At 45.2% G+C, this 24,538-nt stretch overlaps 1 protein-coding gene and 1 pseudogene across 1 annotated transcript in view; both read right to left on the reverse strand.

Moving 5' to 3' along the window:
- Positions 1-9,318: 9,318 nt before the first annotated feature.
- The window catches only part of SLC1A4 (solute carrier family 1 member 4), a gene marked incomplete in the record, with an annotated part of 31,286 nt that continues 16,066 nt past the window's right edge, over positions 9,319-24,538 (reverse strand). Inside the window, 6 exon segments of the mRNA XM_014584033.2 lie at positions 9,319-10,275; positions 11,250-11,384; positions 11,667-11,861; positions 13,718-13,951; positions 19,860-20,026; positions 24,205-24,267. Coding sequence (XP_014439519.1) covers positions 10,041-10,275; positions 11,250-11,384; positions 11,667-11,861; positions 13,718-13,951; positions 19,860-20,026; positions 24,205-24,267 — 1,029 coding nt within the window.
- On the reverse strand, positions 13,966-17,171 carry LOC102477582 (RNA polymerase II subunit A C-terminal domain phosphatase SSU72 pseudogene; annotated as a pseudogene).

The raw sequence follows: 24,538 nt of genomic DNA on the forward strand, positions 1-24,538 counted from the left end.
GGAAGGCGGGGGACTTGTCTGATGGCTGGGCCCCACCCCAGACTTTCTGATTCAGGAGGTGTGGGTTAGGTCTAAATGTCATGTTTCCAGCAAGTTCCAGGTGATGCTGGTGTAGGCACCCACTAGCCTGGAAAGCCAATGAACCTTTCTGAACAGAAATTTGGCACATCTTGTCCTCATGTTTCTGCCCCTCAGTGAAGAGTAATTACAGAAATATTTGGGGTTAGAAACTGTGCAACTCATTTTTTGACCTAGCCACAGGGTGGCCCTCTAACTTTAGTAATGACTCAATTGGCTCCCAATTAAAACACCTTTTGTGATATTTAGAAAAGCGTCAAGACATTTCTCTTAAAAAAATGGTGGTCTCCTCAGCAGTGAGTCTGTGCTCTGTTGTAGGTCACTATTGTCCCGGATGGAAATGACCAAGGATGTAGGCTTGTAAGTATGAGATGACGTTATATGAGAAGACAAAAGGTGATTTCATGGTGACCCATAAGGAAGACACCACACACGGGACAAGTGTCCATCCCCTCATAGCCCATGCACCCTGCACACAGCGACCACTTCATTAGTGCTCACTGGCCACTTACCTAGAGGGCTCCTCCAAACCTATCGTCACTATGGTGAAAAGGACCCTTCCCTCGACTTCCAGCTGCCCTTCTCAAGGTCTTTGCCTCATTCCAGATGGACAAGGGTGCCCAGCAAGAGTGACGGACAAGGATGGAGGACTGAGGGCTTGGGCTTGGGGATGCTGCCTTCCTGGGCTGCCACACCTGGCATGGTGTTAGTGCCTGAGGGGGAGTTGGCCCAAGGGACGCAATGCAAATAGACCCTGCCCACAGGTCCTCCCTCTTTTGCCTTTGTCACATAGCAGGCATTTAGGGAATTCAGACCTTGTCTAGAATAGGGGTGAGTGTTCTGTAAATAGGAATGGTGGCAGACTTGCTGATTGTTCAAAGCCTCATCTAACTCCCATCAGGTGTACCCTCCTAAGCGATAAAGGCCAAAATCCAGAAATCACCGTCCCTGACTTCTTATAGGTCTCAGAAGGTGCCCCTGGGTGGGTGGACTTGAGCAATATGGAGTAGAGCTCCACTGTGAGATTTGCTTAGAGTGGGTGGTTCTGGAGGAAGTTCCCCTGCCTGGTTCCTGATGTCACAGATGTGCAGTGGTGGGTGGCAGCAGCAGAGGCAGCAGTGGAATTGATGTTAGAACAGTTGTCTAGAACTTGGAACTCTCAGCTGCATTGTTCCTGGCTATTAGCAATCCACTTTGTTCTCTAGCCCTCCCAGAAATTCTCTGTGCTCCTTAATACCCTATAATCAGGGCCTTTCTGCTTTTGGTAACTAAAGTTGTCTGTTGTCTGCAACACGGAACCTTCTCCCATATATTACTCCATTTCAGTCAGAGATACTCCGCATAGACTCAAGAAGATATGTCTTGACATCGTTCTCTCCAAGTCTCCTGAAGTTCGGGCACATCTCCTGTTTGACTTTCCTCCTAGCTCTTGTTCTTAGTTTGGTCATCTTTCTCCATTTGCCCTGATGTTTACCAGCCAGAGGGTTTCTAGCACTCTCTCCCTGACTGCTGACTTTACCGTGTTCCCTCTTCCAGTTCCTTGAAGGTGTTCACTTTGACATCTAGCCTAACACTCCTCCTTAGCACTTTTGTGGCAACTCCATCACTGTCATCTGCACTTTTTTTTTTAATGATGAGAACACAAATACCATGGGAAAGTAAAAAGATCAATTTGCATGACTTGAAGTGCAAGAACAAAGCAATACGCATTGATCCAGAGCTTATAGTACAGCATACCACAAGAGCTCACAATGGCTCAAAGCACATGATAACATTTTGCTGCTGGCTGATGGGTACTGTAAAAAAAAATCTATGTTAATTGTCTTTGGTACTGTAATTTTTTTGGTGCAAAACCCAGTATCAGTTTTGCATAGAACAGTGCTAGGTGTGGTACTGTTATACAAAAGGGCAAGATGGCTTGTCCCCTTCCCAGTCACCACTCTCTCCCTCCACCTGACTGATTTTTCAACCCTATAGATCAGTGTTGTTGGGTTTTGACTTGATATAAATAGAATAATACTGCATATAACACTGCATTCTTTGCCATCTGGTCTCATTCAACTCTGGTCATTGTAGTATGTGTTTCTGGAAAGTCTGAATGGACTGGGCTTCCACTCAATGACCTTGGAGCCGCCCTTTTGTAATGAGTTAGTTCTCTTAGAGGGGCTTGGTTGGAGGTGAGAAAAGCCAGTGAGCAGTCCAGCCAGCCAGTCCCTGGGTGGCTCTGAGGTGTATTGATATGACAAAGCACCTCGCAACCAATAGACTCTTGTTAGAGGCACAAATGGAAAAATCAACATGACTGGGAGAGCTGATTAAGGAAGTTCTTGACGGCAACTCAACTGCCTCCAGGACTCATTAAAAGGAAAACAAACCTGGTGGCTAGAGGTGGTGTGGTGGTTAAGCACTCAACTCCCACGTGGCCAACTGTGGTTTAAGTCCTGGACCTAATGACTTGCTTTCTCACTTTCCTTCTCTGTTTCTCTCTGGTGAGCATATGTGCCCTATAGTAAATTTAAAAATAAATAAATGAATAAATAAATAAATAAATCTTTTTTAAAAAGGAAAACACATTTTTATAGAAAAGACATATCTGGGGCCAGCAGGTGGCATGGTGGTTAAGGATGCTGGACTCCCACATAGCTGACCACAGTTTGAGTCCTAGAGTTGGCAGCTTGTTTTCTTATCCCCCCCCCCTTCTCTTGCTCCCCCTTTCTGGTCAGATTAATAGTAAGCAAATAAATAAAGTTAAATAAAATAATTCTTAAAAAAAAATAACTATTTGGACCCCTTGCTTTGTGTTTGAATGTGAGCCAAACCTTTGAACTGAAACTCTCCTTTTCTTTTCTTTTTTTTTTTGGAGAGGTTTTTCACTATAGGGTGCATGCGCTCGCCAGACAGACAGAGACATAGAGATAGAAAGTGAGAAATCACCCCCCAGGGGGGATGGTCATGTCGCAATCCCTTCTCCTCCATTCTCCTCTTGGGATCTTGGGCACACACGCACATGCGCCCGGCGTGAGTTTTAAACCACCAGGTCCGGGACGTGAACCGCGGTCGACTACGTGGGAGTCCAGTGACATAGCCATTACTCTAACTGCTGGCTCATGAGTGAAACTCATCTTTAGAGCTCAGGGCTGCCACTTCCAACCATGAAGACCATGCACTGCACAACTTCCAGGAGTGCCATTCACATAGAATCCAATGTGAATGGTACCTGTGGAACTGCACAGTGCAGTAGCCTACCAATGTTAGCAAACCAGACCGCATTTTACCTCGGCATTTGGTCTAGATACATACACCTTCATCAGTTACACACATTTGGGCAAAAGCCTCTCCTAATTATTCTGCCACCTGCTGGCCCCAAATTGGACAATTTGAAAGGGTAAACTCTATGGTATGTAGATTAAATCCCAGCAAAGTTGTTATTGGGTGGGGGGGAAGGACTCAGAACTGTCCCCATAGCCAGTGGCTATGGGAACTGGCTCCCACATGACCAACTGTGGTTTAAATCTCAGCCCTAGCAGATTGAGAAACATACCAGGCCATGTGTGCGTGTGCCCAGAATCCTGATAGGAAGGAGGAATGGATGAGAAAGGATTGTGGCGTGACCATTTACTATTGGAGGGTACTTTCTCTCTCTGTCTCACTCTGGTGAGTACAAACACACTGCAATGCTGGAGCCCATCAGAAAGACCTGGGTTAGGTTCTCAGTCAACCTGGACATACTAAGCACATCCACACATGCCCATGATCCCGGCTGGCTGGGAGGTGGAACAGGCATGTGACCCTGATGGTGCTTCTCTCTCTCTCTCTGTCGTGAAATAAATACCCCCCCCAAAAAAAAGTGAAGTGACATTGCATTTTAACTGACTTCAGGACACTCCTGAAATAATCTTTTCAACTAAGGAATACTTCTGAGCTTTATGCATAGTGTTCTTTTCCCCCTAACAGCAAAGGTTGGGGACAGTTGGGCTCTGGGATAAATTCACCTGCTACAGACCACTCTAAGAAGCCTAAGCCTATCATTTCAGTCTCTGTCTTGCTCCAAATAATCCGAAAGCTGCTAAAGTTCAAATCAGCACTCATATATTACTCCTAAGACAAATAAATCATGCTTAAGAACCTGATCTGAGAAATTTTAAGGAACTCAATTCCAACTCCCTGAAAAGATGAAAGTCAGTGAGGATGTATGGCTGACTCCCTTTTGGAAGAAAATACTTTATTTCAAATGACTTGAAATTTTTGCTGTTTACTCCTTCACTCACTAAGAACCCTAAGGGATAGAGCTTGTGGGTCAAAGTCCTGAGACAGGGAGGCAGACCAGAACCTAAACACCTGGACTTGTCTTGACCTTCCCTGCTGGGCTGAGTCTGCTCTGAGTGAACATTTTTTGTCTGGAAGACGGTGTTGCTCAGAGTTGTCTGCATCTTGGGGTGCAACTTGAAAAGATATAGCTAGAGAGAGGAAAGCATGAATGAAAAGCTGCTTTTGTGAAAAGGGGACATTCAAATGCACCCTAACAGCTGATTATAAGGCCCTCTTCTAAGTATTTGTCTAACTACTTTTAGAACCATGTTAAAAAGGAACACACTCCCATACTGTTGGGTTGTTGGAAAAGTCATGACACATTTTTTCTAAAGAATTACTTTATTTAACATTAGTTATTTATTTTAATTTGACCAGGGAGGGAGGGAGGGAGGCATCAGAGAGAGAGAGAGCTAGAAAGTGAAAAAGCAAGTCACCAGGTCCAGGACTTGAACCGCGGTAAGCCATGTGGGAGTCCAGCGCCCTTAACCACCACGCCACCTGCTGGCCCCATGACATTACATTTAGATCTTTTTAAGAGAGATTTTTGCTATAGGAGGGTGCATGTGCTCACCAGAGAGATGAAAAGTGAGAAATCACCCCCTGGGCTCACCCATATACACACCTAGTATGAGTTTTAGCTGCCAGTTCTGGGACTCAAACCATGGTCCACTACATGGGAGTCCAGCGACATAACCATTACACCACCTGCTGGTTCTTTATGACAGTTTTACATAGGAAATAAATAAGTCATGACTCTCCCGACAACCCGATACATAGGCACAAACAGGCAGAGAGGCCCACATCGTCTTTCCAAGGGGCAAAGGGGTCAAACATGTCATGCCACTTGTTGGGCCTGAGCACAAAGGGACACAGGCTGGTCGGGAACCTGATTTGAGAATAAGCACTAACAGGATATAGCCCACATACCTGGTGCTTTCCTGAGCACTTTGCATGTACTAACTCCCCTAACTCTCACGATAGCTGTGCAGTACAACTATTCCCATTTTATAATTACTATTGCTTTTGCTAGAGGGTGTGTGTGCTTGCCAGAGGTTGAGAGAGGGAGAGGAAACCACCCATGCCCATGGGGAATTGTCACGCTGCATATCTTTTCCTCCATCTCTCCTGTTTTTTGGGATTTGGGGTATGAACGCACGTGTCTGGTGTGTTCTCAAGCTGCCAGGTTCAGAACTTGAACCGTGCAGTCAGCTACGTGGGATCCAGCTGCCTTAATCACCAGGCCACAGAACCAGCCTGAACTGTCGCCATTTTAAAATACGAGACCGAGGCATGGAGAAGTGGTTGTGCTCACAGACACAGCACACAAGCCAATGCGGTGGGACAGGAACCCAGACAGTCCATGGGCCTCCATCACTACACTGTACATGCTCCGCAAAGGTGTGATTCAAAGTTCCTGGGGCCAGAGGTGGCATAATGGTTACTCTGCTGGATCCACATGTAGTCGACCACAGTTCAAATCCCGGACCCAGCAGCTTGAAACTCACGCTGGGTGTGTGTGCCCAAAATCCCGAGAGGAGAATGGAGAAGGAATTGCAGTGTGGTCATCCCCCTGGGGGGTGACTTCTCACTGTGTGTCTCTCCCTGTCTCTCTGGAGAGCACATGTGCCCTATAGCAAAAAAAAAAAAAAGAAAAAAAAAGTTCCTTTGAGCAGGTTCAAGTGGCCCAACAGATTGATGTTCTTGGGGGTCACCTGGGAAGAGGTGGTTTAAGCATGTGGAGTTGCTCCTCCATCTGGCTGCCCTAAAAAGCTGAGTCATTGGGGCCAGCAGGTGGCGTGGTGGTGAAGGGCTCTGGATTCAACTGCAGTTTGAGTTCTGGACCTGGCAGCTTTCTTTCTCTCTCTCTCACTCTCTCTCTCTCTCACTCTGTTTCTCTCTGGCCAAATTAAAATAAATAAATAAAGTTAAATAAAATAATTCTTAAAAAAAAGCGCTGCGTCTTTGAGTACTAATCCCAAGCTCCAAACACCCATAGTAGAGAATTGAGGCAACCACATTCTGGGATTGGAATCCAAATTGCTATTTGTAATAGGCCCCATCGGGCCTGTGATTTGAGCTAACTCCTTATTCCATGGTCTTGCCCAGAAGTTAAGATGGCTCCTGTATTACATGTAGAGCTGGAAATGTCCAGGTCAGAACAGCGATCCGTTTCTTCAGAGGCCTGGAAACAGACTTCCAGTGTGAACTTGCAGGATAATCCTAAAGAGTCTTCTAAATACTCTAATTGTGCTGGAATGTCATTGAAAATGAAGTTACATAAAAGAATGGACTGGGTGTGGTGGTGACAGTGGTAGAGGCACTTGCCCGGCTCCCCCGGTTCTGGGGATTTTCCCAGTAATCCCACGGCCTGGGGCAGTCTTCCTTGTTCTCATTTGGTACTTGGTTTACAGCAGATGCTCAATTAAGGCCTGTCCACAAATTGTTTGGACAAGACTTAGTTTTATGGTATGTGGCAAAACCTGGCATTTTGAGCAAGTCCTCCAGGGTTAAGTGGGAGGGCCCTGGGCAGCTTCATGTGCCTCAGCTGCAGGCTGGCAGCCACAAGGGATCAGTGACATCAGCCCTCCAAGGCCCCTTTGCAGCACGCCTTTGCCTAGCTAGGCGTGCTGCCCTGCCTCAGGGCTCACACTGACTGAGAGGATCAAGAACAGAACATCACTCAGTCCCGTAGGTCACCCGTGCCCAAGAAGAGCAACAGCCCCATCAATAAGTGCCGCTTTAAGCCCCAGAACAGAACGTGCAGATGCCAGTAGAAATACTGTATTCACTTTTGAGAACTATCCTATTTTAAGGCAAGTGTCACACAAAACAGTCAGAGATATACAGTGTTTGAACAATATTTACGACAAGTAAGGAGGAGAATAGCTGGGGAGACAGTTCCAGATAATGAGCAGGGAAATTTCTCCTGGTCGGGTTATGGCGCCTCCTCCCTCCTCTTCTCACCTGCGAGGGGAAGGGTCCTCTGGGTGTTTCTGGGCAGCACCTTGTCTAGCCAGCCACAGCCCTCTGCTGACTGCAGGGCCTAGGCCAGAGCACAGGGAGTTCAGTCAGTGAGCCTTACTGTCCAGCCCCCATCTCATTGTATGAAATTCATCTTTAGAAATGGGAAAACTGGGATGCCAGACTTGTATTTTAGTTGACTTCTACCCAAAATCCAACTTGCTTAGATTGGAGCTAAAACTTACACACACATACACATTGAGGTCTTCTACAAGTTCATGGAAAACATGTATTATGCAAAAACTATGCATGGATATTTTGCACCCAAAGAAATTCATCCTTTTATTTTTCCATAAACTTTTTTGAAGTTCCCCTTGTGTGTGTGGACGTGTATGCACGGAAGAGAAAAATTCAGTTTACTGAAGTCTGAAAAATAGCGTATGTTCACTTGCAGTCAGAATCAAACAACGTGATCATTTCCCCTTCAAAAACAGAGGGGTATTAGTGCCAAGCTCTAGCCAGGGGGTTAACATTTCCAGGCCCTCACTGCTCAGGTCCTGGGTTCTTCCCAGGAGAATGAATGGCTTGGCTGGGTCAGAGAGCTGGGCCTTCCCACTGTGCAGGTCAGCTCTGTGTCCTGGGGCTTTCTAGGCACATGCCCCATCTCTAAAATGGGGGAGGTGCCTGGTTGTGTCTGTTGCATCCATCAGTCCTTTCCCACTGCAACAGTGCGGACGGCAACACACACAGCAACACGGAAAACACGGGAATGAAGGAGGCCAACGTTTGGGGGCTTTCATGGCCTGTTGTGAGGGGCAAAAACCATGCAGAGGCCTGGCAGACAGACCTCAAGTACCCAGGTGAACTCAAGTACCCAGAAATGTGGTGGAGGGTGAGCTAGGTAATTCACTGAAACTTGAAGGACATCAGGATGAGGCCACGTTTGATGCCATCAAATAACTACAAAGAGAATGGGGGGGGGTGTGTGATAAAAGTTTTGATGAGCAGAGAACCCCCCCACAGAGAAAGCTGTCACTCAGGTAAAAGGTGAGGAGAGGGGCCAGCAGGCAGCGTGGTGGTTAAGGCAGGTGCTAGACTCCCACATGGACAACTATGACTCAACTCGGTGGCTTGAAAATCATGCAGGTATGCATGCGTGCCCACAATCCCAGGAGGAGAATGAAGAAATTGCAGTGTGGCCATACCCCTGGGAGTGATTTCCCACGTTCTCTCTTTCTCTTTCTCCTGCGAGCACACTCACCCTATGGCAAAAACAAAAAGCAAAACACAAAACGAAAGTGAGAAGAGCCTCCAGGTGAGAAGGGCAGTGGAGAAATGGTCATTTTGAGTTACAGTCTGCCTCACCATTTCCCTCTGAGGTAGGTGAGAGGCAGGTAACATTAGCTCCATTTTACAAATGGAGTAAAGTGAGGTCTCAGGATTTGCTATAGGCCACACATGGATACACACCCACAGCCACAGTCAAACGGCAGACTCTTGGGTCTCCCCCTCAGTGGCAAGACGCTCTTATAGAAAAGCTCCCTCACCAGATTACCTCTGAGTCAGCAGGCCGCCATTTACTGATGTTAAATTTGCTGTACCGACAGGAAAGGAATCACATCGGGAAGGTAGCCGAAGCCAGGGGCTGAGAACCTGGGAATGGGGGCACCCCACCCCGATTAGTGCACGGTGTACTAATTGTGTAGGGGGTGGTGTTCTCACTGCAATGAAGCATTTCAGGGAGGGTCTGGTGCAATTCAAATAGGCAGGTAAACCAACAAGAGTCCTGAAAGTGATGACTACAGCACACTGCCCAAGAGAAGGAGCTGCCCCTCTGGCTCCTGGCCCAGGGTGGATGGAGATAAAGCTGCAGTGTTGTCAGAGGCCCTGCCTCAGACACAGAAGGACACCCCAGGGCTGGGATGGGGACAGTTTTAGGTGTGTGTGTGTGTGTGTGTGTGTGTGGGATGGGGACAGTTGTGTGTGTGTGTGTGTGTGTGTGTGTGTCCTGTCCTCATTAGGGTGAGCCCCTCAACCTACCCACCCCTACCCCCAGCTGGTTATACTTCCTCTTCTTTCTTTGACCTCAGAATTTAAGTCCTTTCCTTAAACTACTGACCAGAGACCCCAACAATGCTAACACCCACCTGGAGTATTCTAACCAGACACTGCACATGTCTAATTCCCCAGCCACCAGTTGATCAGAAGCCACCCACACCTGGCTGTAGCATAAACTCTTTAAACACCCAAGTCACAGGTCAGCAAATTCTAGCCCAAGCTAAGAATTTGGGAATTTTTCTAATTGCTACTGTTCACGAGATGAAGCGACAGATGACTGCTCCCTTTGCTCTGCCCCGAGGGCACCTGATGGAGCTCTGACTGGTGACAATGAAGATTGTATCTGCATTTCCCCAAGCTTTAACCACAGGCACTAGTGAGCCCCCGTCTCTCCAAGCCTGGCAGCTTGAGGGGGCATTTCCAGATGGAGCCCTGGTGCACACCTGGATGTGGATCAAGCCAAAGTCAGTGTGTCCTGGTCCTTGGTAACCAGTTTCTGCTGGGGAGTCCAATGCCTGTCACCCTCAAACTGGTGACTGGGCCAGGCACTGCTCGGGAAGCTAAAAGTTGGTGAGGGCCATGCCCAGTGTTGGCAGCTGGGCCACCAGGGTGGGCACCACTGCCCAACTCCATCACAGAACTGACTCCTTGGATTCCAGTTCTGGGGCGCTGGTCACAGGGCCCACAGGGTTCTGGTGTGTCACCAGAGGCGACGTCTCCTCCTCAGACTTGCAGTTGGGGATGGCTTCCACTTTCACCTCACTCAGTTCCTGCTCCCCTTTCTTCATCGCCTTCTGGTTCAGGTGGTGGAGAATCCCTGCACCCAGGGCATCCCCTTCCACATTCACCACGGTGGTGGTGCGGTCCCTGGAGGGAAAAGAAAAAGGAGGGCCTTACATCCACTGTTACCGGGAGCTATGGGGAGCAGGCCCTGGAACAGGCAGGTGGGCAATGGAGACTGTGGCCATGGGGGCCGGCCGATTCCTGAAGCATACTGCTAGGGCCTAAGGCCTTACCTTCCCCTGGGTTTATTTTCTTTGTATGTTTTTTATTTCTGTAAAAGTAATAGACACAACTACTCAATGGTGGGCTGGGATTTGAACCCAGGCACTTGGGCTTAAGAGCTCATTTTCTTATCCATGTGTGCTATTGACAACATCAGTAACTCAGCACCTGCCTTTCCCTATAAAACAGGCATTATTTATATCTACAAACGATATCACAAGAGTCAAGGAAGCAAAAGACAATAAAAAATAAAAATAAAATAAATTTAAATGCTAATAAAAGATTCAAAGAACAATTCCTAGAAACTGTTTACAGGATCCTTGGAGGTGGTGCTCCATATCACACCTCCTCCTCCTCTAACTCTTCCTCTGCCGAACCCAAGCCCGGACCACTCACATCAACCCTGTTCATCCTTGCTCCTCTCACAGAAATCACTCACTGGATGATTTCGGGCCAGGGACAATTGTTCCTGAACAATCAGAGCTCCAACGTATCTTACACAGCCAACAACTTCCACAGCCTGATTCTTGTGCTCACTGGAGCTGCGCCGAGGGTCTCGGCCTTGGCTCCCTACTTTGCTGGACGCCGTAAGTTAAGTTCCCAGTAATGATATCTCACAGTCTTTCACGGTTCGTCGTGGGCATCGGATTCTCTTATTGTTCGATATTTTCTAACTCTGTATCTTGCCTTGTCAGCTTAGCCGTATGCTCCATCACAAGGCAGGAAGTGCGCCTGAAGTTTCTCTGTATGCCCCAGGCCTAGCAGAGTGCCAGGCTCCTGGGGAACTCAATATAAACGCTCTGCTTTCTTTGGTGTCCTTAGGACTTGCTACTTACACAATCCAGTCCACAGCCAGGATCAAAGAGAGGTCATGAGTGGGCAGCCCGATGGCCTCTAGGATGATGGCAATGGTGAGGACCCCTCCAGCTGGCACGCCTGCTGCTCCAACGCTGGATGCTGTGGCAGTCACTCTAGAAGATGGCAAAGCGGGATCAGCCATCAGCAGGTCAGGAGTGGCATGAGAAATGCAGAACACAGCAGCCACGGCTTGGAAAAGGAATACCACACCCCACAGATCCCACTGGCCAAGTCCTTGAGAGACGTTCCACTCTCTCTAAGTAATGGATTCACACTGTCCTCATTTTGCAAATGAGATGCCGGGTTGTGGCAAGACTGGTTTTTCAAAAGAAATCACAAGAAAAACCCAAAGTTTTGACCCGGGCCCAAAGATGAGGGAAAGAATATGAACTTACAGAATGGTGAAAATCTGTCCTGCGTTCAGCTCTACATTGTTGAGCTGGGCGATAAACACTGCGGCCACACACTGGAAGATGGCTGCACCATCCATGTTCACAGTGGCCCCGATGGGGAGTATAAACCTGCTGATCCTCTTGTCTACACCATTGTTTTCTTCAATGCACTTCATCATAGAAGGAAGAGTTGCTGAGCTACAAACAGAAAAAAACAACCAACCATGAGAACAGTCCCTCCTGGCCAGGCTAACATATTACTCATCTCAGATCCTGGAACAGAGTAATTAGCACTAGTTTCTAGCTTTCTTCTCTTGAAATAAATTATTTCAGAGTTTCTGACACAATATGGGTTTTGCCAACTCCCAAAGTATTCAAAATATGACTGTCTGGATTTACTTGTTGTATTATTTACTCGGATTCATCTGTTCCAAATATCTCACGTGTTAAATACTGTCTCTTGGTACAAAATGCCCTCCCTATGTACATCCCCTCCCTCAAATGCTTTTCCTCTGAAAAAGTAAAATGCAAACTATCTTTCCCCCTTTCAGGCCAAGAAGCAGAAATGGTTCTGAGAGTTTGGAAAAGATATGCAGAAACAAGCAGATAACTGTAAGAACGACACCTGCTCTCCCGTGGCTCGGCAGCTACACAGAGGTTAGCTGACGCAGCTGGGAGAGAGGTTTATTTTTGTCTAGGCCAGAAAAACTTCCTTCCCTAATTCTTTTTCACCACCATGACCTCTTTGTCATACAGTCATCTAGAATGGGAGGAAATGTGCAGTGGCAAAAAGTAATTGTGAGAATGAGACAACATGATGCCACCCTTTGAAAGTTTTCTTTAACACAAGGGGAAAGCCATGTGTTTGTGGAAGAAGTTCCAATGAGTAACGAGGTGCATCAGGTAATTCCCCAAAGAGGGCTGAGCGTACACCCCTCACCCTGGTGTCATCGCCTCATTTTCTAACTTACACATCCTAAAAAGGGAGAATTGGGTGAATGCCTGTCTAGAAACTTCTGCTACGCATTCTCTTGAGTTAGGTGGGCTGCCGGCTTTTACTCAGGCACAGATGTACCTAATTTAGGGTAAGGACTCCATAGCTGGACTACATAATGCCTGATTCACCTGTAAAGAGCAAGAAGAGAGCAGTAGATGGCATAATGGTTACATCGCTAGACTCCCACATAGTTGACTACAGTTCAAGCCCTGGACCGGCAGCTTAGAAACTCACACCGGGTGCATGTGTATGCACGCCCCAAATCCTGAGGAGACTGGAGAAGGGGTTGCAGTGTGAACATTCCCCCTGGGGTGATTTTTCACTCTCTGTCTCTCTAGCGAGCGCATGCACCCTATAACAAAAATCTCTCTCTCAAAAGAGCAGGGAGGGAATGAGGTAGCCTCAGTAGGTCAGGAGATAAAACCAAAACCCACGTCAGAGGACTGTGAGAGTTGTGGGGCTGATTATTTAAAAAAAAAAAAAAATCATATGAGACCAATTTAGAGTTTTCAAGGAATTAAAATATGTTGAGATGCTAGTTGTGCATCTACCACTGGGGTCACCTGATTTCATATTATTTTTCTCATTATTCATGATACAGCATGTGAGAATGAGGGCGAGTGAGAGATGAGTACCCTCCATAGGGTCTGGTTATGCCATGATCTCTTTCCTCCAGCCCTCTAGCCTACAGACTCTTGGGCAGTCACATGCATCACATGTTTAAGGCTGCCCAGGTTGGGATCTGAACTAACGCTGCTATGTGAGATCCAGCTTCCCTCTCTTTCTTTTAAATATTTTATTTAATGTTACATATTATTATTTTATAGTTTGATCAGAGAGAGACAGAGAGAGAGAAGGGAAAGTGAGAAAGCAAGTCACAGGTCCAGGACTCCATGGTCAGCCATGTGGGAGTCCAGCATCTTTAGCCATCACGCCACCTGCTGGCCCCCATCCAGCTTCTCTTGACCAGCACATTACCGCTGTGCCATCGAGCTGGCCTTAGTTCCATGTTAACATGGCTCAGAGTAGCCAAGAAGGGCACCTCAAACCCACTCACCTGGAGCAGGTAGCAAATGCTGTTGCAAATGGTGCAAGAAGGCCCAGGAGGAATTTGAATGGATTTTTTCGTGTGAAAACAAAATAAATAAGTGGCAGAATAAGTCCTCCATGAATAACATGGCCTAATATAGATGCCAAGATATATTTCCCCAGGCTGGTCACCAGCACAACGATGTCCTTCATTTCCACAATCTTGCTTCCTACCAGGAACATGATGCCCACAGGTACATACCTAGGGAGGAAGCACAGGACACTTGTCAGTAAGTGTGATACGGTTGAGGCTGGGAGGTACAAGCCTTGCCTGACACAGAAAGCAAGGACTTTCAACTAGGCCATCTTCATCTCTCCTTAGAATCACCCTGAGGAACAGAAAAGGATGGAGGCATACTATCCCCAATTGAGAGGCTATGAAACTGAGTAAAATGAAGATGGTCACTCACCATGGGTAACGGAGTTAGGACCAGAACCAGACTTCTTTCCCTCTGGGTATATTATGTTCTTAACAGATGGATACTACCAACCACATGAAGGTATAGGCAGCTAGGCAAGGAACCCAAGATCAAAGCCTCGGGGGCTGTGAGCTTGACTTGGCTTTGCTCAGGCTTGTTCTGAGAACTCAGGAACACAAAACAGCAATAGCTGTTTTATAGCATTATGATACACGATTGAGCCAAAGCTGGGACTTTTGGGATGGTTTCAATTCTTTGTGGTTTGGAAAACATGATTCCATGGGAAAAAGTCATTAACAATGACACCGTCAACACTCCTGGAGCATGAAGAATTTTTCAAAGGCAGAAGGGAATGAATGAGTTATGGAAGTTACAGAGAACAAAAGTTCATTTCAAACTTAATGTTAATCCAGAAAGAATTTTATAACTTTTTATTTGAAAATTTTAATCATGTAGGCAATATGTAATAGAATTCAAATTCCAAGAGGGACAAAAGGGTGATTTACTATGAAGTCTTCTTCTCACCTCTGACCCCCAGGCACCTAGTTCTTCCCTCCCTAGAGAAAGCAAATGTCACTTGTTTCTTTTCTTTCTAGTGATAGTCTAAATGGGATTATTCATTTAAAATCCCACAGTAATAAATAGATTCTTTCTAAAACAATTACACATTAGGCGAAAATTCTCTTTTGGCATTACTCTCAAGCCAGACCCTTCCTCAGATAACCACTCCTATTTCCTATGAATTTAGACAGATAGGTATATATTTAAATTTGTATGTTTACTTTCACCCCACATTATGTCTTTGAAGTCTCTTCATGCCAACACCTAGAAATCCACCCCATTTTTTAAAAACCAAGGTAAAATATACAACACACAAAGATGACCATTTTAACCTTTTTTAACTGTATATTATCTAATTGGTATTATGGAAACTTATATTTTTATATAACTATCACCACCTTCCAGCTACAGAACTTTTCAACCAAACATAAACTCTGTACTCATTAAGCAATACCTCCTCATCTAACCCTCTTCCCCAACTCCTGGTAACTACTGTTCTATATTCTTTCTACAAATTTCTTTATTCTAGGTACTTAAAAATGGAATTATACAATATGTGTCCTTCTGTGTTCAGTTTATTTCACATAGTATAATGCCTTCAGCACTCATCCCATGTTGTCAGCATTTCATCTCCTTTTAAGGCTGAATAATATTCCATTATATGTATGTACCATATTTTCTTTATCCATTCATCCATCAGTAGGCATCCGGGTTGTTTCTACCTTCATTTTATTATTTTCAAATATTGTCTTCAGAAATGGAAATACCGCAGTGCTCTTGCCACTGTCCTGCTGGTGGACATTTAAATTACTCCCAGATTGTCTTTCTTTTTCTTTTTTGATAGTCAGTAGTATCTAAATACTTATTTATCCAGGATTTACCCGGGCTCTTTCCTGGTAAGATTCAGAGTATTTTTATATGCAGATATTTGTGTAATCCAATCAGTTAGGGAAGAAGGAAGAGTAAGGCAGACAAAACTAAAGACACATGAATGCTAGAGGAAATATATTATAAATTGTTTTCTTTCTCGGTTAAAGAAAAAGACCCTTAATATCCTACTCATAAGCAAAATGGGATAGAAATGTCATCTTTAATCTGGCATGTATGTATATCTTCTCATTCCAGACGTCCAGTTGATTTGGGTGGTATTACGGTCCACCAGCAGAAAACCTACAAGTGAAAACGAGCACCAGGAAGGCAGAAGTGTGCACTAAAGGGAGCTGGGGAAGAGGCTGTGGGTGGCGACGGCCGGGGGCCTGGGCGCTCAGTAGAAGCAGACCGTGTGCAGGAAGGTCCTGCCGCTCTTCTCCTCGAAGTCCTGCAGCAGCTCGGAGATCTCGTTCTCCATGTCCTCGGCGTGCTGGAGGCACTGGCAGAGCTCGCAGATGAGGAAGGCGCCCAGGGTGGCCTCTTCGTGGTTGTCCTGGATGTCCACGTTGACCACGTGCACTGGCTGGCAGGTCTCCTGCTCTCGCGAGCTCAGCTCCTCCACCACCTGGTCGTAGACACGCTCCTCGCACGTGACGATCAGGTCGAACACGTCCCTGCAGCTCTGGAACCTCTCCGGCGCGGCCTTGATCCTCTTGTTTCTGTCCAGCATGTGTAAGAGGCCGTTCTGGGTGTAGAGCTCCTTGTCCTTCCTCAGGAGGTCGTGGTACATCTGGTCGTAGGTGGTTCTGAAGTCGTAGACGTTGGGCTTGTCGGGTGCGGCCCCCGGCAGCTTCACGTGGGTGCCGGTGCCGAAGGAGCGCACGCTGAAGCCGCGTTTGCTGAGGATGCTGTGCGCCTCCATGCTCCGGTTCTGGTTGCTGGAGCACACCACGGCCACCCGCAGCGGCAACGGCATGGCGTGGCCTCGCGGGCTCCTCCACGGCGCCCCGCGGCCCTACGGGCTGTGGCCTGGCCTCGGGGCAAAATGATTGCACGCGGCCGGAAGTGAGTGAGTGTCGCAGCTCCGTTGGCCGGAAGTGCATGCGTGGCCCGCACCACCGTCAACCCAGGCAGGTCTGAGCTGCCAAGTTGGGCTTGCCCCAGGTTTTCATCTTCGCAAACAACGTTACAAACATGTCTATTTGTGCCCAGATGCCTGTGTTCTTTTGGTAGGGGCACCAAGAAGTGGAACTGCTGAGCTATGGGGAATACAAGATTGTTAGTAGTTACTACCAAATTGTTCTCCAAAGTGGTTGTACCATTTCACATTCCCACTAGCAGTCCAGAAGACATCTGGCAATGTCCGGAAGACAGTTTTAGTTGTTACACCTTTGCAGGTGCAGCACTACTGGCATCTAGTAAGTGGAGGTCAAGATGTTGCTAATCAACCCATAGTGCTCAAGACAGCACCCTACAACAAAAAATGATCAGCCCAAAATACCAGAAGTGAGTGGTCGAGAAACTACCTTCACCCTCATCAATGTCTCACAAAAACAATTTTCATTTCTCTCATTAATTTAAAAAACTTAAAAAAACTTTTAGACGAATTGTTTAATTTTATTTTTTTATTCTTTAATTTGACCAGAGAGAGACAGAGAGAAAGAGTGAGAGAGAGAGAGAGAGAAGACAAGTGAGAAAGCAAGATGCCCGGACTTAGACTGTGAAGACAAGTCTAGCACCTTAACCACCACACTACCTGCTGGCCCCACATTTCTCTCAATTCTCCTATAATGAGGTTGGGCTTCCCTTAAAATGGTTTACTGATCATTCAGGTTTCATTTTCTATGAATTGTCTGCTCATATATTTTGTCCATTTCTAATAGTTTATTCAGTTTTAGTTTTTATTTTCTCAGTAATTAGAACTCTATTTCTATGTACATAGTATGTAAATATGCATCAATAGTTTTCAGTGTCTTGATTTTTAATAAAAGACACTTTGATTCAAAGTATCTTTTGCATACAGACTTAGTATTTTGATGTGGTCAAATTTAGCAGCTTTTCAAGGCTTTTAGTTTTTGTATCTTGTTTAGCCTCTACCTGCTGTATTTTCTTTGCATACTTTTAGAGGACTCCATTCTGTTCTTCCTTCCTCTCTGGTTTGTTTAATCGAGGAGCTGGCAAAATGGGTTTCTGTAAATAAAGTTTTATTGCTATATAGATATGCTCATTTATTTCTGGATTGTTCGATTGCCTTTGCCCTACAATGGTAGAGTTGGATAGCTGTAATACAGACTGTATGGGCTGCTAAGTTTATCCATCCAGTGTTTAAAACATCTAGAAGTTATTGATACTTTTATGAATAGTGTAGGGTAAGCAGGTGCTTTGGTCTTTGAGTGGACAATTAGTGAAGGAATAAAGGCAGAAAGAGTGAACCAGTGAACCTCTCTGCCACACTTGGTTTAGATCTCTTAACCTTTTAAGCCATTTTAACCTCCAATTCTGTGTAACATGCACTTTATTGGCCATAGATCTCCTACTGAAGTTAAATATTCAGTAGGACCTGCCTTATCAAAAACCTGCTTACGTGACCTGTACATGGAATTGAAGGAATGACTAAATTGGTTTCCAGACTGAAAACAAAAATCCTGATAAAGAAATACCACTTTCTTGAGTAGGAATTTCTTCAATCCAGACTAAAGAAGGATTGTAGATTTTTAAAAAAAGAAAACAAAAAACAGGAAAAGAACTTGACATCTGATGAAAAAACTTTCCTTTGGAAATTTCAGTTCTCTCCCAGAATAGCAAACGTCACCTGAAGTGCCATGTTTGCAATAATGGAGTCAGATTCTGGAATTTTCCAATTAAGCAGCAAAAATAACACTGATAGTGGCTCTTAAATTGGCCTCTAGACCAGGGGTCCAGAGCCCCTGGACCATGGACCAGTACTCCGGACTGTTAAGGACCAGGACACACAGCAGGAGGTAAGCTGCAAGTGAGTGAGCAAAACTTCATCTGTATTTACAGCTGCTCCCCATTGCTCACTTTACTGCCTTAGTTCTGCCTCCTATCAGATCAGAGTGCTGTTAGATTCTCATAGGAGCAGGAACCCTACTGTGAACTGTGGATGCAAGAGATCTAGGTTATGTACTCCTTATGAGAAGTTAATGCATGATGATCTGAGGTGGAGCTGAGGCCATGATGGTATTGCTGTGGAGTGGCTGCAAATACCACTTTATGGTGAGTAGTATAATTATCTCATTATAAATTACAATGCAATAATACTAGAAATAAATGCACAATAAATGTAATATGTTTGAATCATCTCAAAACCATCCCCTGCCCTGGCCCATGGAAAAATTGTCTTCCATAAAAATGGTCCCCCATAAAAGGATGGGGACTGCTACTCTAGACAATTGCAAACGTCTCCTAAAATCAGTCCAACAGTCACCCAATGTCATTTTGAGAGAGAAAAATTCTGGGATCCTTAAGGCTTGATGAGGGTTGATGGTAAGGAAAATGCTTTGTGTGTGAAAGTATAAACTATTTCTTAACAACTAATGGATAGAAGTTAAAACCCACAGAGGTCTGGGTTGGCGAAAAATGGCAGGAGAAAGCTTATGAGGACCAGCAACTGGAATTGGTATGATTTCTGAGAAGTTACTTTGAGGGAGCTGGTCAAATTTTTACTCTTTAGCCAGAAATCAGTCTAATAATTTTTATTAAATAATCATCATTTCACTAATATTACACAAAGAAACATTTATGAATTAAAAGCCTAAGTAAAAGAAGACCATTCCGAGTTTATACATACATGGGTGAAGCTGGACTTATATTTCATGTTGTGAAATACTATAGGTAAGTGTTCCTTTGAAGCTTGTCTATCACTTTAAGACAAATGAGCTTTATTTTATGCAGCAGACAGCAAACTGATGGAACTCATTGCCCCAGAGGAGAATATGGGCATCCCAAATGATATAGATTGATGGTGGGAAACCCAAAAATACAACACAGTGATAAAACCAAGGGGCCAACGTGGGCACCAAGGAAGTTACTGGTAACTATGGTGTATGTCTGAGTCTCTGAAGCTCTGGACAAGACAAAAAATCATCTTCACTTCCATCGCCCCCTATACCAGGATGTCAACTGCATACAGAGCACTGAGCCAGGCTGCCCCACAGGAGTGACCTAGAATGTCAAAGACAGGTCCTTTTCTGGTGGTAGAAGGAATGAAAGGGAGAGTAGGTAGCGGGTGACACTCACCACATAATCCATGACACCAGCACCATTGTCGCCTCATTGAAGGCATTGAAGAAACGGATGAGCTCTTCTCCTTCTGAGCCTAGTTTCTTAAGGGCTACTCCTAACATCAGAGCAAAAAGGACCAGTCCTAAAATGTTCATCCCTTCAATTTCGGTGCTGATGGGGATCTGCAAGGTCAGAGGGGACAAAATGGTCCAAGTTTATAACAGACGAGTGAAAATTTAAGGTGTATTTGTTTGATGTTCCCACCAAATGGAATCACTGTGCCCGGGGTGAGAAAAGGCTCATATTTTCTTTAACCTTTAGAATTTTCGCAAATGGGGGGACCAGCAGTTAGCGTAATGGCTATGTCACTGGATTGCCATGTAGTCGACTGTGGTTCGAGTCCCTGACCTGGTGGCTTAAACTCACACTGGGCGCGTGTGTGTGAGTCCCCAAGATCCCGAGAGGAGAACGGAGGAGAAGGGATTATGGCGTGGCTTTTCTTGAAAATCTGGCAGATTTTCAAGCCGCCAGACTGGGACTTGAATTGCAGTTGGCCATGCGGGAGTCCACCCCTGGGGGAGTGATGTCTTGCTTTCTGTCTCTCCGTCTCTCTGTCTTTCTGGTAAGTGCACACACTCTATAGCAAAAACCTCTAAAAAAAAAAAAAAGAAAAAAAGAAAGAAAGAAAGAAAAAAAGAAAGAAAGAAAGAAAGAAAGAAAGAAAGAAAGAAATTTCACAAAGGGGCAGGGACTTAAGGAGAGGTGGAGTCTGAGAGTACAGAAAATTAACAAGAAAAATTTCACCTAGTTGTTAACCCTGAAAGTGGTTCAAAATGACGTAGGTTAAGTTGGAGAGTAGTGTGCAGCAAGTGAGGGGCTGGATACCACCTCGAAGAGTTGCTTTTAAAAGAAGAGCCAGTTGGTAACATGTTCCTTTAGATCATAAGTCAATGATTATAACTTTAACTTCTGTCAACAAACTTTTTAGTGTTAGCCTCTTTTTTTTGTTGTTTCAAAAGGTGCATGTGCTCTCTAGAGAAAGAGAGACAGAGACAGTAAGAAGGAAAGTGAGAAATCACTCCCCCCTCCAGGGGGAGATGGCTGTACTGCAATCCCTTTTCCTCCATTTTCTTCTTGGGGTCTTGGGCATGCAGGCACATGTGCCCAGTGCGATTTTCAAGCCGCCAGACTGGGACTTGAATTGCAGTTGGCCATGCGGGAGTCCAGTGACGTAACCACTACACCATCTGCTGGCCCCTATTGTTAGCCTCTTACAGTGACTGTCTAGCTGAAAATTTCACAGAAGATTTTTTTAGCATCAGCATGGACTTTTTCAGGATGCTCTTTCTTAAATAACTGACTCAATATATCCTTTTTCCCCCCAGCAATGCTGAGTCTTACTAATATAAGCACATAATTAGACAAACATTTTATCCCATCAAAACACCTTATGTGATTTGGAGCAGGACACATATATCAGCATATAAAAACGGAAAGAGCACTTTCTCATAGGTCTGAATTCTGGTCCTGGTTCTGGGATTAACTAACTTCTCTGAGCTTCAGGGTCTTCATCTATAAAATATATTAGAAGCTTATAACTGTTTTTCTTTAAGTAGAACTTTTCCTTCAGTCAAACAAGGGCTGGTAGAACTCAGAGCCCTTCAGTTCTGGGGTAGAGAGGTATACGTGGGGTCGGGGGGCAAGGGTGGAGGGCCCTCCTTCACCCCTTGGGCGTTCTGTGGCACAACGTGAACATTACAGGCCTGAATCACCCTTGAGGTCCCCCATCCTTTCCAGCTCTATTGGGAAGGCTAGGGCTGAGCCAGTGTCTGGCAAACACGGGTACTCAAAATGACCACAAATACGCTTTCTCGAGTCTTCTCTGTTGGGTCATTGGGAAAGTCATGATGCATTTTTGTGCAGAAAAATAAGTCATAACTTTCCTGACAACCTAATAATTTCCAAGTTAACTGGAGACACCTCAGTAACAGACACCATTCATCTGAAATGTGTCAAGAACCATCAATTCAAATATCATAAAAACTGATGGGGGTAGTTTTTCATTTCCTTCTAACTTTTCATCATAGAAATTTCCAAACCTAACTGAAAAGCTAAATGTAGGCTGACAACCACCATATACAACACTCTTGCTTATACTGATATACATTCTTCTAGAGGAGCAGTAGTATAATAATAATTAAGGAAGATGGGCTTTGGAACCTAACTTCCACCACTTCCTAGTTGTGTGAGTTTAGGTCAATACTTAACTACTCTGTGTCTCAGTTCCCCATCTATAAAATAGGAATAAAAATAATAATATGTAAGACTGCTTTGAAGATTAAATATGTCAGTATATGTAAAGTACTTAGACTATGCCTGGCAAGTGAAAACTAATAAGAAGTAAACTAATAATTGCTAATTAATATTAGTACTATTTTAATGGAAGGGGACCAGCATATAGCATAATGGTTATGTTGCTGCACTCCCACATAGTTGACTACAGTTCCAGTCCTGGACCCAGCAGCTCAGAGCTCACACTGGGTGTGTGTGCGTGTGTGCCCAAACTCCTGAGAGGAGAATGGAGGCGAAGGGATTGTGGCATGGGCATCTCCTCTGGGGAGTGATTTCTCACTTTCTGTCTTTTTCTGTCTTTCCAGTTAGTGTATGCACCCTATAGCAAAAATCTCTAAAAAGAAACAAACAAAACCAAAAACTATTTCAATGGAATATTTGTTGGAAGTATTTCAGCAGTCTAGGTTTACTCCATATGGAGTATGTTTGTGTGTTCTTCTTACGTTATTGTAATCCCTTAGACAGTAAGACTTCAGAGTATCACTATTTGGTCCCAGGACAGGACATACGGAAGCTGCGTTGGGGACAGTTTTAAGAGCTGTGGGAGAGAACTTGGATTTTGTGTTTGCACTACTGCTAGCTTACAGACCGACTCTGGAGAAGTCAACACTACCAGAATTCTACAAACTGAAAGGCTAGCACCTGAGGTCGACCTGAAGGTTGTCAACTCTTTATGTCCGTGTCCTAAGTCCTAACTGAAATTGAAGACCAAGAATCAATGCAAGCAGAGAATTTATCTACCAATGGAAAGTGTTTTCCCCCCCCCCAATTGCCAGAGGGTATGTGTACTCATGAGAGAGACAAAGGGAGAAACAGAAGGGAAAAAGTACCCCAATGGGGTGTGATCATGTCACAATCCCTTTTCCTCTGTTTTTCCATCTCATCAGGATTACTCGCTGGCATGCATACCTGCCCAATATGCCAGGACCAGGATTCAAACTGTGGTCAGCTATGTTGGGTTTGGGGGGTTTGGTTCCTTTAACCATGAGGCTATTGGGCTCGCCCCAAAAGCTGTTTATAGCAGGTGTGCAATTCCCCAGTTGCATTCAAGGTCAGGGGATTCCAGATAAGTGACCATTGACTTGAGGACAATGACAATGATTTTGTCAATGAAATGAAGACATTTCTGTAGAGGAGACTAGCAGTGGATGGTTTAATCAGGTGTGCAGGGCTGGGACATACCTTAGCAGACTTGGCACTCGGTGCGATTAGGGACCATAGACACAACTATAGACACAACTGAGTTGCCTCCTGAGCTGTGCCTTTTTTGGATGTGTCTTTGCATATTTTGTTCCCCTGACCTAAACCACTCTTCTCACAGGTCTCCTCATTCTTCCTCCCTCACCTTAACAGACGGGCTCCCTGACTACCCTGGTAAAATAGCATCCATCACTATGATGTAATACACACACGCTTTCTCGGTCCACTCACCCTGTTTGCTTTTTCTTCTTAGGACCCATCACTGGCTGACATATACTGATTTATTATATGGTTCCCTCCACTAGAACACGAGCTCTGTAAGATCAGAGCTCTGTCTCTGTGGAACACCCAGGCACACACAGGTTGCCAAATCAATCGCTATTTGTCTGATGGGTTAATGATTCAAATAAGACCCAGAAGGTGTGTCTCTGTGACAGGTTATTTCCCGAACTCAAAGTGGGTATGGCAGATAGAACCAGGGGTCAGAGCAGGGACCTTTCTAAGGCGTTCTTGGGCCTCTCGGTTAAATGAGATGTCTCTCTTGTTAACGAAGGGGCAAAGATTTTTTTTTTTCTTTTTAAAGAAAGGAGATGTTAGTTCCAATTGGATTTAGCAGACTCTCTGAGGATTTCTGGGTTACAGGCATTTAGCTTATTGGTAAATGACCAAAAGAGTAAACCTAATCCCTGTGCTGGACTGTCTATTCAAACTCCAAAGTGTTCAACCCTGAATCACACATGCTCTTTCAATGAAGAAACATCATTTGCTTATAGACATTTTTCACAAGCCATCTCATGACGAGTTTTACCTTTTCATGGGTTAAGTTTCCAGAGCTGGTGTTGTGGGGCATGACTTTGTAGTCAGTCGCATACTGTGAAGAGGAAGAAAACCCACTGTTAGTGCACACCCCGAGAACCGAGGCACGGACAGGCTTCTTGTGAGCTCTCATCATTCACTCCAAGTGTTCTGGGCATTCTCCCACAAGGCTGGCCTGACCAGGCCTCTGAGGACTGGACAAAAGTTCCCCCAAGACAAAAGCAGCATGTACTTCAGGGGGCCTTTGGGTTATTAGGGACCCAAGGAAAGGGAGAATTTCCTTGTGCTCCTTAGGCAATGGTTTGCAGCAAGTCTGCATGATTTCC

This window comes from Tupaia chinensis, unplaced genomic scaffold, assembly GCF_000334495.1.
Source record: "Tupaia chinensis unplaced genomic scaffold, TupChi_1.0 Scaffold145484_1, whole genome shotgun sequence".
NCBI classification, from domain to species: Eukaryota; Metazoa; Chordata; class Mammalia; order Scandentia; family Tupaiidae; genus Tupaia; species Tupaia belangeri.